This window comes from Rhinopithecus roxellana, chromosome 16, assembly GCF_007565055.1.
Source record: "Rhinopithecus roxellana isolate Shanxi Qingling chromosome 16, ASM756505v1, whole genome shotgun sequence".
Taxonomy (NCBI): Eukaryota; Metazoa; Chordata; class Mammalia; order Primates; family Cercopithecidae; genus Rhinopithecus; species Rhinopithecus roxellana.
In genome coordinates, this window is record NC_044564.1 from 75,520,011 (window position 1) to 75,538,793 (window position 18,783).

General features: G+C 39.2%; 1 protein-coding gene across 29 annotated transcripts in view; it reads right to left on the minus strand.

Moving 5' to 3' along the window:
• ELAVL2 (ELAV like RNA binding protein 2) overlaps positions 1–18,783 on the minus strand; it is a 165,176-nt gene that overhangs the window by 12,541 nt on the left and 133,852 nt on the right. For all 29 annotated transcript variants that reach the window (XM_030919714.1, XM_030919709.1, XM_030919707.1 and 26 more), the window contains one exon: positions 2,054–2,207. In XM_030919714.1, coding sequence (XP_030775574.1) covers positions 2,054–2,207 — 154 coding nt within the window. The remainder of the gene's footprint in view (positions 1–2,053; positions 2,208–18,783) is intronic.

Here is an 18,783-nt window from a genome sequence, read left to right on the forward strand (position 1 = left end):
GAGTAAGTTCACTTTGAAAGCCTTAGGTATGAAGAATAAATAGTGAAATGATAGCAAATATATCCTTTCACTTATCTACTAGCGCCTATTAAGAATTAATAACCCCTAAAACTTAGCTGTTCCATTAGAAAAGCATTAGATTAGCAAAAAAACAGCCTGTACACAACTTGAGTCACCTATACCAGTGGTCCTCCTACTTGAGCACACATAAGAACAACCTGTGGATCACCCTCAGAGATTTATTCAGTAGGTTCTGAATGAAGCTCAAGAATGCATTTTTAGCAGGGTTCCAGAAGACTGCTGATACGGCAGGTGTGGGACATACTTGAGAACCGCTGACTAAAACAAGCTAGGTCCACCTGTGATGGACTATCAGGTAAAAGGAGATGCATTTTGTGTCACAGGTGAAACCTACTCTCAATTCACAAGATCTCAGAACAAATGAAATAGAAAGCATGAATGAAATAAAATACATTTTTGTTGCTTTCAACAAATTCACCTGTATTTCTAGGCCTGGATTTCTATTTAACACCATTATTAGTCTATGTGATAACAACACAGGGTCGCAACGTATGAGTATTACGAATTAACTAACACATTTAAGGAAGCTGTATTTTACATATTCTCACTTGACTAAATATTCTCATGACAGCAAAATCTTTAGGCTATTCTCCCAGGCACGCATATAGTGCAAGCTCTCTCTACTCAGAACTCTAAACGTGGTGCTTCCTATGAAGCCAATTAACAGCACAGAGACAAGTACTATGGGCTCCTCTGATTACATTGAGATCAACTAAATGGATCTTCACTTGATTAATGAAAAATCTGGCTCGATTTTCTTCTGAAGTCATTTCTTTAAAAAATTAGACATTGTAATATACAACGTGCCTCCAAGGTATTATCATTATGCGGGTCGGGAGAGCGAAACAAATAGGAGAAAAGCTACCTTAAAAAAACAAAAACAACCTCACAAATCTTCATGTGTCTGCTTCAGTCTATGACACTACAGCTAATACTTCCCCCTCACGATGTTGCTCTACTTTTTTTTAACTGTTTCCTAAAGAACAAGTATTGCTTTTATTTTATTTATTTTTTGAGATGGAGTGTCACTCTTGTTGCCCAGGCTGGAGTGCAATGGCACGATCTCGGCTCACCGTGACCTCCGCCTCCTAGGTTCAAGTGATTTTCCTGCCTCAGCCTCCTGAGTAGGTGGGATTACAGGCAAGGCCACCACACCCAGCTAATTTTGTATTTTTAGTAGAGATGGGGTTTCTCCATGTTGGTCAAGCTGGTCTTGAACTCCCAACCTCAGGTGATCTGCCCACCTTGGCCTCCCAAAGTGCTGGGATTACAGGCATGAGCCACCGCGCCTGGCCAAGTATTGCTTTTATAATAGAAAACTATATCTGTATTTTATTTTTAAAATCCATAATCAAATCTACATTGCTGGCTTTAACTAAAAGATCTGGCAGAACAGCTCCATTACATTCAAAAGTTTTAATGAACATTTCAGTCTTCCCATTTCAGTTGGGTTAACAGTGGTATCAGAAATAAAATAAATTTTTAACATTCAAAATTTCATACTCTTACATATGCCCATACAGCACAGCATGAACCTGGAAAACAGCCTGAACAGCAATTACCAGTGTGGATGTAGTGTAAGCCTCCCTTGGAGAACTAGCTGCATACTGGTGCATTAAACTTCACTTTTTGACAAAAGATTGTTTATTAGTACTTTATAAGCAGGATGAGGGCTTTTATCATACAGTGGCTTGGAAATGAAGATTATAGCATCTATAAATTTATTACAAGCCATGAAACAGGCTTCAAACCTGCACCTTCGGGGTGGAAATGACTCAAGCACGCTCACTATACTCCACAATCTATTTTTATCCATGCATATTTATGAACAATTCCAGCAGAAAATTGCATTTTCTGGCCCACATATACCTTTGATATGTTCTAGAGGCAAGACTGCTACATGGAAAGACAGAATATTTCACAATCTGCTAGTCAGAGACAGGGAAAGACTGTCCAGAGCGGATGTCCTTACCAGTGACCTGGTCAACAAGAATACGAGAAGTAATAATGCGTCCATATTGTGAAAAAAGCTGTTCCAACTCCTTCTGGGTCATTGTTTTTGGAAGTCCGCTGACATACAAATTTGCATCTCTGATAGAAGCTGAACTTGGGCGAGCATAGGAAACCTGGAAAAGGAAAATAAAATTAAATGTACATGCACGCTCACTCACCTCCCTTTAGAAACTCAAAAACTGCCTCAGTAACTTTCCCACAAAGAGCATAGAACACTGAAGTTCATGCAAGTCAGGTATGTGCTAAATGCTTTATTCTTTTCTGGGAAAATTCTAGACAAATGGGTAGTAGTATTCCCATTCCCTCTCCCCTGGGTGGAGAGAGGAGAGTATCTGTAATATGCTGGACTAGCCTTCTGCGAGGGACAGAAATTTCACAATATACCCCATCCTCCAGATTATTACTAAAAAACGTCAATCGGTCTGGGATCAATTTGCTGAGGTATAGTGACATGATAACGACTGCCTGCTCATTTTAACACTTGTACCCACCTTTAATCCAGTTTTAATTCACTAAAATTTAAAGTTCTTTAAACAGACCAGTGGTGCATATAGCACAGTACTATTCACGATAATAGGTTGTCTTCTGTGGGGCCAACCCCCTAGAGCAGTGGTCCCCAACCTTTTTGGTACCAGGGACTGGTTTTGTGGAAGACAATTTTTCCATGGAATGTGGTGGGGGATGCATTAGATTCTCATAAAAAGCGCACAATCTAGAGCCCTCACCTGTGCAGTTCAAAATAGGGTTTGTGCCCTGATGAGAATCCAGTGCCGCAGCTAATCTGACAGGAGGTGGAGCTGGGGCAGTAATGCTGGCTCACCTGCTGCTCACCTCTGGCTGTGTGGACCAGTTCCTAATAGGCCACGGACCAGTACCGGTCCATGGCCAGGGGTTGGGAACATCTGCCCTAGAATAGGGATTTAAGCCCAATCATTCTAAGCTTAAAGATTCCAGATTCAAGGAGACATTTTTTGTTTTCTAGCCTCTCCTATCTGTGTGGGTGGTAGTGCTATATTTATTAAAAAAATTCACCCTTATCACTGTCCATATCACTATCCACAAATTCCCAGAAATTTGAATGTGTGAACAAGCCCTTATTATCCTTTGTCTGTTGTTGTCTTCTCATCCACAGGTCTTTTTAACCTTGATTTTCAAAAGGTCTTAAGTCCCTATAACTAACTTTACCTGCTACTGAGAGTACTTTCAAAAGTTTCATGTCTTTTGAGATATGGTATACAAAATCCCACAAGGATGAAAGACAAAAGAGGGTCTACATGTATTTGTTTATAATCATCATTCCTCATGTAAACTCCATGAGGGAAGAAATCTTATTGTTCTTGCTCATCACTGTATCCTCAATGACTAGTGAGTGCCTGACATGTGACAGATGCTAACGTATTTGGTGAGTAAAGCCCATCCAATAATACCCCATTGATCATGCAGATCCACAACGGCTTACTGAACCAGAACACTTAAGGGTCAGTTCAAGTCATCCGGATCTCCTGCCCCAATTGTAATTGATGGCTCTCTACCTATCACCTATCTTTGCCAACACTGAGTCTCATGAGCTATTCCTGATCACATTCCCTTTGGTTTAGCTGTAATATTCTGGACTAGCTTACTTTAAGGGACAGATATTTCACAGCATACCCCATCCTCCAGATTATTCCTAAAAATGGTCAATGGGTCTGGGGTTGATTTGCTGAGGTATAGTGATAACTACTGCCTGCTCATTTTATTACTGGTACCCACCTCTAATCCAGTTAAAAACAAACTTTCCCAATTTACACTAATATTGAAATAACTTTAGGTATGAAACACCAAACATTTTCCCCATAATTTGAATTGTGCCCACAGCTCTGCTGCCACTTTTTCTTGGCTTTCCAGAAAAAAAAAAAAAAAAAAAAAAAATACAAGCCAATTTTTATACTACTTTATAAAGACCTTGTTAACTTTCACACCCTTGCCCCAATGGTGTTAACATTTAATATTCCTCTTTATTCAAACAGTTTGCTCATCAACAAGTGAAAATATACCTGTTGTTCCAAAGGCTGTATTTGGAAGTTATATGAGCTCTGTCCTGTACAGAAACAAGGAATTTGGAATAGTGGTGGAGAGAACATACATAACTATTCATATAGTACTTTTTTTTCTCTCTATGCCTAAATACTTAAGAACAATGAAGATGGGGGAACTCAAATGTACGTGAAAAACAAGTGGCCAATTTCAAGTGATATAACTTAGATGGAATCAAATCTTGGGACTGCTATAAACTGATGAAACAAGGCCAATGAATTATATATGCATTCAGCAATATGAATCAATGAAAATCTCATTTCTTTTCTGTTGTAAGATTCTCAATTATCCAGAAAAGCTGAAACCCCACCAGTTAGGACCTGCATCCCTATCTAGGATTCTATGGCTTTATTTCGAGAGGAGGGAGCACTCAACGAGTCAGCTGTTACTCTGTTCCAGATCATGCGACTAAAGTACTCCCATTATGAAGAGCCACGTCCCATGGGCTCCAAGGCAGGCATCTACACATTCTCCAAGGAGGCTAACTTCCAACGACTGATGAAGCAAGCAGCAGCAGGAGACAGGCTCTGCATGAGATCAAGTGTCACAGGAGGCAGTGGAAATGTGGTTAAAGGTAATGGCTGATCAGTGTGCCTGGGCTCAAAACCAGGTTTAATTCATCACCAGTTCTGTGAACTTAGAACTAAGTTCTTCAAGCCTATTACCACAATTTTACCTTCTTTATATCGCTATTAGGAATAATTAAATAATTTATAATCCAAATGAAAAGCTTCAGAATCTAAAAACCTATGTGACTACATTATAAATATTATTTACCTCTACATGCACCTGAAAATTTAGGTAAATATCCAGCCCATTAAAGTAGAGAGAAACCTGGGTCCATTATAGTGTTCTAGAACAATTTACTCATGCAGTGACATTCACCGCTTTGTACAATTCAGATGAGTGTAGGTGGTGTGTCTTAAAAGTCATCCTAAAATATATTTAGGAAAATGGGTTTATATTTAGTGCTTATATAAAGGCTTTGAAAACATACCTCTAGGTCAGTTATGTGATTTTTTTTTTTCCCAATGTCCACTCTTCAGTTTATATTGCATCTTTAGTTCCCAGTCACATTAAAAAGTCTCCAAGACAAACCTTCTCAAAAGAGTGTCTTTCAGTAACGTTGTCAAAGAACCATTTTCCACTACCAGAGGCAGGACAGGAGTGATTAGATTATATATAAACTTATGTTGGTAACAATGCTTAATGCTAAACTTACGTTTAGGGGATTATGAGACTTCACCATTTACAAGGCATTTTCACAAACTACAGTATTTTGTCTGTGCCTCACAACAACTCCATGAGGTAGGTAGCATACATTTTAGCATTTTGTAGCTGGGGAAACCAGCATAGACAAGGTAAATAACATATCTAAGGTTATACACAACTAGTGTTGAATTCTTGGGTCAAACTCTGATCTTTCTCATTCTGTGTCCTGGTCTCCTCATCCAGTTTTCCTTCCATAATACTATGGTAGATGAATGTTTCAGTTCACTTTTTCTAAGAGTTAGGAAAAAATTAAATGAATCTTGGCTGTTTCTTAAAGGCATACACAGAAAAACTGGCCGCGGACAGAAAACAGGATGTTGCTAAAATTAGTTATTTTATTCCACTTTGTATTATTATTATTATTATTATTACTATTATTTTGAGATGGAGTCTCGCTCTGTTGCTCAAGCTGGAGTGCAGTGGCATGATCTCGGCTCACTGTAACCCCTGCCTCCTGGGTTCAAGTGATTCTCCTGCCTCAGCCTTCCAAGTAGCTGGGATTACACGCATGCACCACCACACTGGGTTTTGTATTTTTAACGTAGACAGGGTCTCACCATGTTGGCCAGCCTGGTCTCGAAAGCCTGACCTCAGGTGACCCGCCCGCCTTGGCCTCCCAAAGTGCTGGGATTACAGGCATGAGCTACTATGCCAGGCTCCATTAATATTTTTAAGAGTAACTTTTTCTAAGAAAAGAGAAGTGGCCACTAATTAAGATTAACCAGACAAACTACATATCATCATTAGAATTTTTAAATTAATTTTTGTTACTTTCTAATCTCAGGAGTAAGCAATGCTATTTCCACTGACTTTCAGGAAATAAAGATGTAAGAAAGGGTAATTGCCTTCTCCTTCCTCCCAGACTAAGGCTCAAGATTCCACCCCATCCCTTTATTTACTGTTCTTGTAATTAAAACAGCTTCCCTTCCCTTCCACTATCAAGGATATCACTGTCATCAACATCCTCCCTTCCTGGAAAACACTTCTTCTTCCATCTCAAAAGATTATAAATAAAAAATGTATTTAGACCAAAGTGAGAAGAAGGCTGATAGTGGAATAAGGACTCACACTCTGGAGACTCAAATCAGTTACCAAACTAAATTTTGTATCTGACAGTTATCAGCAACCTTCTCCATTCTGAATTTTTTTCCCCCTATGGATTTAGGTCTTGTACAGGTGCCTTCATACGCACCTAGAGAACCATGCAGGGGCTATCTTCAGAAAGTGTTCAAGTATCTTTCTGGTTCTACAAGACTAAATTCCTTTGAAGACCTAAAAGACGGTTCGCTTTAAATGACAAATTCTATATTAGAAATGCTTAAATACAATGGACCTCTAGCATATGTCCTACTGAGGTGAAAATAGCCTCTTTCTCCACTGCAAGCTGTTCTCCATTCTACATTCGCTGGATTAATATATGGGTTTGGATTTTAAATTTTCACTGCCACTTAAACAGGTGAATACTTAATGCATGAGGAGCAAGGTTATGAAATGTCAAAACTACTAAGTGAAGGATCTAATTTAAGAGGCAGCCAGAGAGTCTGCAATTTAAATATTTAAAGATGATACAGGGAGTACAACACTGAACACCAATCTACTCCAAAGATAGCAATTTAAAACTCAGGTTTATTCTGGAATTTCTCACAACCCTACAAGTGATATAATAAACAAAGACAAGCAATACTGACATTATATGAGAGAAGGTGAGGGACAGGGAAGCAATAAGTACTTGCTACAACAGGTAAGTAAATAAATGGCCCACGGCTTCACAAATTGTTCTTCACAAACAAGACTAGACTGGACAAAATAAAGATAGAAATCTATCTATCTAATTATGTCAAAATGGAACAGCTTGAAATATAGTGTATTCCTTGAAATTAAAAGCTCATTTCTTCATCAGCAGCTAAAACTAATTATTCATTAAGCATGCAAAGATGAGTAACACATGTACTAAGAGTGGGCTATCAAAACAAAAGTTAATCAAAATATACAAAGAAACAAAACCATCTTATGAATTAGTACTTTATTAAATATACATAGCGATATTTAAAATCCCAGTGCATCACTTTCACAAGTCCCTCTACATGGTTTTGTCCAAACACACAACTGCTCTCGTTTCTCAGATTCATCAATGGAAAGATCAGTAACAGTGGACATTAATACCAACAGATTACAGTGATAAGGTCCATAAATGAACAAAGAAGTTCCCTCTTTTTTAAACTAAGAACACTTGAGAAGTCACCCACTGACAAGATCACCACCGAACAACTTTTATCACTTGTCAATTACTGACCCACGACTACAAACACTAAACCTGAAAATTAGACACTTGCTACTTCAGACTTTTTTCAAAAAGCTCCATTCAATCTCTCCAGCTGAAAGGTCACAGTTATGCCTATTTAAACGGAAAGTTAATTGCTGTTCATGATGGAGTCTTCATGGGACTATCTGAAAAATGACACTATAACTGAATAAAAGTTAGCTCTAGCTCTAAGTAAACAGTAGCAAAGGTCTTGTGACAGCATCATGGATATCTATATAGTTGGCTACATCGGACCCTCCGAATGAGCTCAGAAGCATAGTACGCATAAGAAGGGGATCTCTAACCACAACTCAGGCCAGAGACCTCAAAATTCACCCAGAATAAAGATGTGTACTTTGATCCGCTTCTAAATACAAAATCCTACCAGGAACAAGTCTCAAACACACATCAAGGCATACATGTATCACAGTCCAGTATTAAGTTTTCAATAAAGAAGGGCATATTTCATAATGGGTCGAAAATGACTAAGCCTAAGATAACAATAAGAAATTAAGTATTTGCTCCAGCAAAGTTGTTAGAGCTAAAAGAAACAATCACATCAAACAGGAAATTTTATAAAAGGTATTAAAGGTTAGGGCAGTTATCTTTAATGGATATTCCAAAATACAGGATTTAGGAAACTATCAGTGGAAAATACACACAGAACCTTAAGTTTTATTTTGACTGGATTTGTTGAATGTTTTAAGACTAAACAAATGCTTTAATTCAAGTGAGAAGTTCAGAGATACCATGGAATATATTTGATAATGTCATCCTCAACTTAAATTCCCTAAAGGGCTCCCTAAGACTTTCAGATAAATTTTAGAATTCTGACTCCTTTATGATCAGAGCACTGGCTACCGTTTCTACACAAGCATACAAAACCTTCAGTAGTTTTCCAAGCTTCCTGTTCTCACTTTTCTGTGTGAAAAATAAGCTGCTCTCCTTCCAATCAGCTAAATTTCAGTCATTTCAGACACCTCATGGGTACCACCTAGTCCCTAAAGTCAACACAGATCAGTCCTCTCCACTACAGTCTGAGTTAGGTGCCTCTTACCCATACCCACACTGCATTATATGCCTTGTTCTCTTAAATACCGACTCTCTTAACCCTGTCTTGTGACTGACTTAACCCCTCGAAATAAGAAACCTTGTCATCATCCTACTATGTACATTCTGGTACCTACCACACACTTATTGTAATGAAGATGATTTATAATCACATACTAAATCGAGAGTTTATTTCTGAAATATTGTTTAAAAGAAAGATGGCCAAATAGGAACAGCTCCAGTCTCCAACTCCCGGCGTGAGCGACACAGAAGACCAGTGATTTCTGCATTTTCAACTGAGGTACTGGGGTCATCTCACTAGGGAGTGCCAGACAATCAGCGCTGGTCAGCTGCTGCAGCCCGACCAGTGAGAGCTGAAGCAGGGTGAGGCATCGCCTCACCTGGGAAGCACAAGGGGGAAGGGAATCCCTTTTCCTAGCCAGGGGAACTGAGACACACAACACCTGGAAAATCGGGTAATTCCCACCCCAATACTGTGCTTTAAGCAAACGGGCACACCAGGAGAATATATCCCACACCTGGTGGGGAGGGTCCCACACCCACGGAGCCTCCCATATTGCTAACACAGCAGTCTGCGGCGATCTAACCTTAAGGCAGCAGCGAGGCTGGGGGAGGGGCGCCCGCCATTGCTGAGGCTTAAGTAGGTAAACAAAGCCGCTGGGAAGCTCGAACTGGGTGGACCTCACAGCAGCTCAAGGAAACCTGCCTGTCTCTGTAGACTCCACCTCTGGGGACAGGGCACAGCTAAAAAACAACAGGGGAAGCAGCAGAGGCCTGTGCAGACCCGAACGACTCCATCTGACAGCTTTGAAGAGAGCAGTGGATCTCCCAACACGGAGGTTGAGATCTGAGAACGGACAGACTGCCTGTTCAAGTGGGTCCCTGACCCCTGAGTAGCCTAACTGGGAGACATCCCCCAATAGGGGCAGTCTGACACCCCACACCTCACAGGGTGGAGGACACCCCTGAGAAGAAGCTTCCAAAGTAAGAATCAGACAGGTACACTCGCTGTTCAGCAATCTTCTATCTTCTGCAACCTCTGCTGCTGATACCCAGGCAAACAGGGTCTAGAGTGGACCTCAAGCAAGCTCCAACAGACCTACAGCTGAGGGTCCTGACTGTCAGAAGGAAAACTATCAAACAGGAAGGACACCTATACCAAAACCCCATCAGTACGTCACCATCATCAAAGACCAGAGACAGATAATACCACAAAGATGGGGAAAAAGCAGGGCAGAAAAGCTGGAAATTCAAAAAATAAGAGTGCATCTCCCGCTGCAAAGGAGCGCAGCCCATCGCCAGCAACGGATCAAAGCTGGTCAGAGAATGACTTTGACGAGATGAGAGAAGAAGGCTTCAGTCCATCAAACTTCTCAGAGCTAAAGGAGGAATTACGTACCCAGCGCAAAGAAACTAAAAATCTTGAAAAAAAGAGTGGAAGAATTGACAGCTAGACTAATTAATGCAGAGAAGGTCATAAACGAAATGACAGAGATGAAAACCATGACACGAGAAATACGTGACAAATGCACAAGCTTCAGTAACCTACTCGATCAACTGGAAGAAAGAGTATCAGCGATTGAGGATCAAATGAATGAAATGAAGCGAGAAGAGAAACCAAAAGAAAAAAGAAGAAAAAGAAATGAACAAAGCCTGCAAGAAGTATGGGATTATGTAAAAAGACCAAATCTACATCTGATTGGGGTGCCTGAAAGTGAGGGGGAAAATGGAACCAAGTTGGAAAACACTCTTCAGGATATCATCCAGGAGAACTTCCCCAACCTAGTAGGGCAGGCCAACATTCAAATTCAGGAAATACAGAGAACGCCACAAAGATACTCCTCCAGAAGAGCAACTCCAAGACACATAATTGCCAGATTCACCAAAGTTGAAATGAAGGAAAAAATCTTAAGGGCAGCCAGAGAGAAAGGTCGGGTTACCCACAAAGGGAAGCCCATCAGACTAACAGCAGATCTCTCGGCAGAAACTCTACAAGCCAGAAGAGAGTGGGGGCCAATATTCAATGTTCTTAAAGAAAAGAATTTTCAACCCAGAATTTCATATCCAGCCAAACTAAGTTTCATAAGTGAAGGAGAAATAAAATCCTTTACAGATAAGCAAATGCTTAGAGATTTTGTTACCACCAGGCCTGCCTTACAAGAGACCCTGAAGGAAGCCCTGAACAGTTCGGAAAGGAACAACCCGTACCAGCCATTGCAAAAACATGCCAAAATGTAAAGACCATCGAGGCTAGGAAGAAACTGCATCAACTAACGAGCAAAATCACCAGTTAATATCATAATGGCAGGATCAAGTTCACACATTACAATATTAACCTTAAATATAAATGGACTAAAGGCTCCAATTAAAAGACACAGACTGGCAAACTGGATAAAGAGTCAAGACCCATCAGTCTGCTGTATTCAGGAGACCCATCTCACATGCAGAGACATACATAGGCTCAAAATAAAGGGATGGAGGAAGATCTACCAAGCAAATGGAGAACAAAAAAAAGCAGGGGTTGCAATCCTAGTCTCTGATAAAATAGACTTTAAACCATCAAAGATCAAAGGAGATAAAGAAGGCCATTACCTAATGGTAAAGGGATCAATTCAACAGGAAGAGCTAACTATCCTAAATACATATGCACCCAATACAGGAGCACCCAGATTCATAAAGCAAGTCCTTAGAGACTTACAAAGAGACTTAGACTCCCATACAATAATAATGGGAGACTTCATCACTCCACTGTCAACATTAGACAGATCAACGAGACAGAAAGTTAACAAGGATATCCAGGAATTGAACTCATCTCTGCACCAAGCAGACCTAATAGACATCTATAGAACTCTCCACCCCAAATCAACAGAATATACATTCTTCTCAGCACCACATCGCACTTATTCCAAAATTGACCACATAATTGGAAGTAAAGCACTCCTCAGAAAATGTAAAAGAACAGAAATTATAACAAACTGTCTCTCAGACCACAGTGCAATCAAACTAGAACTCAGGACTAAGAAACTCAATCAAAACTGCTCAACTGCATGGAAACTGAACAACCTGCTCCTGAATGACTACTGGGTACATAACAAAATGAAAGCAGAAATAAAGATGTTCTTTGAAACCAGTGAGAACAAAGGTACAACATACCAGAATCTCTGGGACACATTTAAAGCAGTGTGGAGAGGGAAATTTATAGCACTAAATGCCCACAAGAGAAAGCAGGAAAGATCTAAAATTGACACTCTAACACCACAATTAAAAGAACTAGAGTGGCAAGAGCAAATACATTCAAAAGCTAGCAGAAGGCAAGAAATAACTAAGATCAGAGCAGAACCGAAGGAGATAGAGACACAAAAAACCCTCCAAAAAATCAATGAATCCAGGAGTTGGTTTTTTGAAAAGATCAACAAAATTGACAGACCACTAGCAAGACTAATAAAGAAGAAAAGAGAGAGGAATCAAATAGACGCAATAAAAAATGATAAAGGGGATATCACCACCGACCCGACAGAAATACAAACTACCATCAGAGAATACTATAAACGCCTCTACGCAAATCAACTAGAAAATCTAGAAGAAATGGATAATTTCCTGGACACTTACACTCTCCCAAGGCTAAACCAGGAAGAAGTTGAATCCCTGAATAGACCAATAGCAGGCTCTGAAATTGAGGCAATAATTAATAGCCTACCAACCAAAAAAAGTCCAGGACCAGATGGATTCACAGCTGAATTCTACCAGAGGTACAAGGAGGAGCTGGTACCATTCCTTCTGAAACTATTCCAATCAATTGAAGAAGAGGGAATCCTCCCTAACTCATTTCATGAGGCCAACATCATCCTGATACCAAAGCCTGGCAGAGACACAACAAAAAAAGAGAATTTTAGACCAATATCCCTGATGAACATCGATGCAAAAATCCTCAATAAAATACTGGCAAACCGGATTCAGCAGCACATCAAAAAGCTTATCCACCATGATCAAGTGGGCTTCATCCCTGGGATGCAAGGCTGGTTCAACATTCACAAATCAATAAACGTAATCCAGCATATAAACAGAACCAAAGACAAGAACCACATGATTATCTCAATAGATGCAGAAAAGTCTTTTGACAAAATTCAACAGCCCTTCATGCTAAAAACCCTCAATAAATTCGGTATTGATGGAACATACCTCAAAATAATAAGAGCTATTTATGACAAACCCACAGCTAATATCATACTGAATGGGCAAAAACTGGAAAAATTCCCTTTGAAAACTGGCACAAGACAGGGATGCCCTCTCTCACCACTCCTATTCAACATAGTGTTGGAAGTTCTGGCTAGGGCAATCAGGCAAGAGAAAGAAATCAAGGGTATTCAGTTAGGAAAAGAAGAAGTCAAATTGTCCCTGTTTGCAGATGACATGATTGTATATTTAGAAAACCCCATTGTCTCAGCCCAAAATCTCCTTAAGCTGATAAACAACTTCAGCAAAGTCTCAGGATACAAAATTAATGTGCAAAAATCACAAGCATTCTTATACACCAGTAACAGACAAGCAGAGAGCCAAATCAGGAATGAACTTCCATTCACAATTGCTTCAAAGAGCATAAAATACCTAGGAATCCAACTTACAAGGGATGTCAAGGACCTCTTCAAGGAGAACTACAAACCACTGCTCAGTGAAATCAAAGAGGACACAAACAAATGGAAGAACATACCATGCTCATGGATAGGAAGAATCAATATCGTGAAAATGGCCATACTGCCCAAGGTTATTTATAGATTCAATGCCATCCCCATCAAGCTACCAATGAGTTTCTTCACAGAATTGGAAAAAACTGCTTTAAAGTTCATATGGAACCAAAAAAGAGCCCGCATTGCCAAGACAATCCTAAGTCAAAAGGACAAAGCTGGAGGCGTCACGCTACCTGACTTCAAACTATACTACAAGGCTACAGTAACCAAAACAGCATGGTACTGGTACCAAAACAGAGATATAGACCAATGGAACAGAACAGAGTCCTCAGAAATAATACCACACATCTACAGCCATCTGATCTTTGACAAACCTGAGAGAAACAAGAAATGGGAAAAGGATTCCCTATTCAATAAATGGTGCTGGGAAAATTGGCTAGCCATAAGTAGAAAGCTGAAACTGGATCCTTTCCTTACTCCTTATACGAAAATTAATTCAAGATGGATTAGAGACTTAAATGTTAGACCTAATACCATAAAAACCCTAGAAGAAAATCTAGGTAGTACCATTGAGGACATAGGCATGGGCAAGGACTTCATGTCTAAAACACCAAAAGCAACGGCAGCAAAAGCCAAAATTGACAAATGGGATCTAATTAAACTAAAGAGCTTCTGCACAGCAAAAGAAACTACCATCAGAGTGAACAGGCAACCTACAGAATGGGAGAACATTTTTGCAATCTATTCATCTGACAAAGGGCTAATATCCAGAATCTACAAAGAACTCAAACAAATATACGAGAAAAAAAACAAACAACCCCATCAAAAAGTGGGCAAAGGATATGAACAGACATTTCTCAAAAGAAGACATTCATAGAGCCAACAGACACATGAAAAAATGCTCATCATCACTCGCCATCAGAGAAATGCAAATCAAAACCACAATGAGATACCATCTCACACCAGTTAGAATGGCAATCATTCAAAATTCAGGAAACAACAGGTGTTGGAGAGGATGTGGAGAAATAGGAACACTTTTACACTGTTGGTGGGATTGTAAACTAGTTCAACCATTATGGAAAACAGTATGGCAATTCCTCAAGGATCTAGAACTAGATGTACCATATGACCCAGCCATCCCACTACTGGGTATATACCCAAAGGATTATAAATCATGCTGCTATAAAGACACATGCACACATATGTTTATTGCGGCACTATTCACAATAGCAAAGACTTGGAATCAACCCAAATGTCCATCTGTGACAGACTGGGTTAAGAAAATGTGGCACATATACACCATCGAATACTATGCAGCCATAAAAAAGGATGAGTTTGTGTCCTTTGTAGGGACATGGATGCAGCTGGAAACCATCATTCTTAGCAAACTATCACAAGAACAGAAAATCAAACACCGCATGTTCTCACTCACAGGTGGGAACTGAACAATGAGATCACTTGGACTCGGGAGGGGGAACATCACACACTCGGGCCTATCATGGGGAGGGGGGAGGGGGGAGGGATTGCATTGGGAGTTATACATGATATAAATGATGAATTGATGGGTGCTGGCGAGTTAATGAGTGCAGCACAACAACATGGCACAAGTATACATATGTAACAAACCTGCACGTTATGCACATGTACCCTAGAACCTAAAGTATAATAAAAAATAATAAAAAAAGTGTTAAAAAATATATATATAAAGGTGAATTGCAAAAAAAAAAAAAGAAAAAAAGAAGCCACAATCTTTGTAATACACCAAACATTATAGGCAATGGTACTTTGTGTAGAGACTAAAATGAAAATTCTATTAAACCTTTCAAAAATGAAGTTTCACTTCTCAAATTGGGGATTCAAGTACCCAGAGGCAACACAATCTTCAACAAAATAATATGGTGCTGATAGAAGGGTGTGTAGGGCGGGAGTCTTAATTTTGGAGCAAAAAGAAAATACAGTAATCATTTGGTCCAATTTCTTTATATTTGGGAAAGAGGAAGACTGAGGCACAGAAAGGTAAAGTAACTTTTCCAAAGATACAAAGAAAAAGAATTGGGTGTAGGACTCAGGGGATCTTAGCTCTTCGTCACAGGATTTTCCGTTACACCATTAGCTGCAACATAGTCTTCAAAATCATAAAATTTTCCTGTGAAATGACAGTGACTAGGATGATAATCAGACATTTCCAAGGAGATTATCAGAAGAGCTATTCCAAGAAAGAACCCTAGCTTTGCTACAAAGAATATTTTCTTGTATACACGTAAGTAAATATAAAACACATCAAAATAACTGTCTTAGGACAGTTATTGTATTTCTTCTACTAGTAATGCCGGAGAATTATTTAGATGTTGGAGAAAAAATCTAATTATTTTGGGATTTGTAAGAGAAAAATCAAACTAAGAATCCTGAGACCAGCATTTTCCACCAATTAAAATGTACCAACCTACAATAGCCAGAATCTTTTTGATAGTCAGTGTCTCTGCCCTTTTATAAAATTACAAACCATTTAACAGGAAAACAGAATGGCAACTGGTTGTTTACACTAGGAAGACTTCTCATTTTCACATAATTTTCAAGTTTTAATGCAACCTCATTAAGTAAGTCAAGGCAGTTGATCTTAGCTTCAACTTAAAGATGAAGCTAGGAATAAATAAGTAATGTCATAAAAATAAGTAATCCTATGACATTGTTAAAGGCAATAATAAAACTACTGAATAGCCACAGAAAAATAAAAAGTGTTCTGGCTTTAAGATCTGTATCAAGCAACTAATCATAAACTAAGGACTTGACAACTTAGACCTCCATTTTCACACATCTTCAACAGCCTCTAACAAACTACACTGAGTGGGGTTTATTAAATGCTACCCAAACATATACATCCATGTGTATCAAAGAGGGTCCAAATAGGCTGCCCTGACAGGCATCTCGTTTTTATTAAAGTACAACTGGTAGATAACTTCTGCCCTTTTATTATTGTTGTTTCTCCTTGGTTCTAGTATGAAGTTGGTTCAACAAGGACATCTCATGCTAGTAAAGGCAAATGAGATATATGGTAAAAATATTCTTGAAATGCAACTTAGGCCACAAATACCTTACCATTTCTTAAATTTTTTACCTGCAGAGATACTTAACAGAAAATAAAACAATTGAGCAATAGTAGTGGATACAGCATCTGAGGTGGAGGCAGTGAAATCAAATTCACTACAGTAGTGGCAATAGACTAGCCATTCCAAGTCTAAGCAGGAACTTGTCAATCAAAATGCTCCACATTCCATTTCCAATCCTGTACATTTCACTTAGCCTTTTCAGACTCTAGAAGGTGATTACATTAAAGGAGTATTAAAAAATAGATGGGAGTTTTAGCTGTAACCACCAGAGTCTATTCCTACCCTCTCTGCATTAGAAAATTTTCAGTAGTGGTTAAGAATGCTAACTCCCTTACTTTTAACTTCAGAAATGAGCCTGCATTTATTTGGCCACATAATATTTATAAATATTAAGTAATGTGAATAGGCTGCAACTGAGGCAATCATGAATTAGCTTAGCACCAGGAAAAAAAATATATTATAAAAAGCAGAAGAGAATACACTATAACTGGTAAAGTTCTGGCCACTACACAGCATACTATGAACTAGTGGTTAGGATGGAATGTTTGGACCAGAACCCTCCAATGTTAAGGAGTAAAAATGGTATGGAGTCACACAGAGCTAGGTCCAGGTCTTGGCTCTGTCACTTACCAGTTAATCATTTCCTTAGATCTTCTATCTCTTTATTTGTAATTTGATGTTAATCACAGTACTTACCTCATGGAAACCTTACAAATATTACATGGAACAATAACACGATTAGCACAGAGCTGGGGAACCATAATGTTTTAATCATAATATCATTTTATATACACACATAGGAAACAATTCAGATAATGATAGCTCCTAACATTTATTAAGTGTTTACCATGTGCCAGACACTGTTCTGGATATGTAACATATGTTAATTCAATTGTTCCTCCCAACAAGTCTATGCATTGGGTATTATCATCATCCCCAACTTATGGGACAAAAATTCAAGGAATACTATTATCTTTGAGGTCAGGAAAGATGACACAGAGGAGGAGACTTGGCACAGTAACAATGTATGCACTCTAACACCGAAACAGTGCAAAAATTACATATATAAATGAGGCTTCTTCCAAATCCATGATGATAATTATTAAAGTTAATTCTTGAATATTCCAAGTATTTTGTAAGATGACAGCAGATGAGCGTGCTGGGAAGCCTGCAGCCTGGATGGAGGGAACATAAGGAAGGAGCTGTCTTACTGACATAGAGAACAAATATTCAACATCTTTAAATGGGCCAACAGTAAGGCCCCAAAATTTCATTTCTCCCATCAGGCTGTTACATATTAAACCTCCCATTACCTCAATTCTCTTTTGTACAGATCTATTGAACCTAAGCTAGTAAAGTAAATGAGAAATACTCTTTTGGATAGACAGTAGTAGAAATATAAATGAACCTCATGGAATAACTTTTATCTTCAGAAGAAAGTTATGTATATGTTTCTGCATGTGGAATGTGTTACAAGCTACCATGCAATTGGCCACCTGATGATTCAATATGATTTCCCAGTTTAAAAAAAATACTGAAGAGGCTACACTATCAAGTACCACTATAAAACTTTCACTTTCATTAAATATACTATGAATACATTCGAGAGACTAAAAGAAAAATCTCAGTACTCAGTAGTCAGTATTCAGATGGTTTTGAGCCTTCTTAAATATGGCCAGAGCACAAGACTGCCTCAAAGCTTCCTCCCAAGTTAATAGTATTCCCATTCAAAGCTTTTATATTACTAGGTTTTATACTTCTAGAGGGTTGAAACTAGTTTTATATGATGCCTATCTCACATAGTCCCACCCACCAAGTAGGGACTCTAATACCTGTTGAATGTATATATTCCATGGCCTTGTAAAGGAGGGTTTTTCTTTTTCAAGGCGGAGTGTCGCTCTGTCGCCCAGGCTGGAGTGCAATGGCGTGATCTTGGCTCACTGCAAGCCCCACCTCCCGGGTTCACGCCATTCTCCTGCCTCAGCCTCCCAAGTAGCTGGGACCACAGGTGCCTGCCACCATACCCAGTTAATTTTTTTGTATTTCTAGTACAGATGGGGTTTCACGGTGTTAGCCAGAATGGTCTTGATCTCCTGACCTCATGGATCTGCCCGTCTCTGCCTCCCAAAGTGCTGGGATTACAGGCATGAGCCACCGTGCCCGGCCAGGTTTTTCT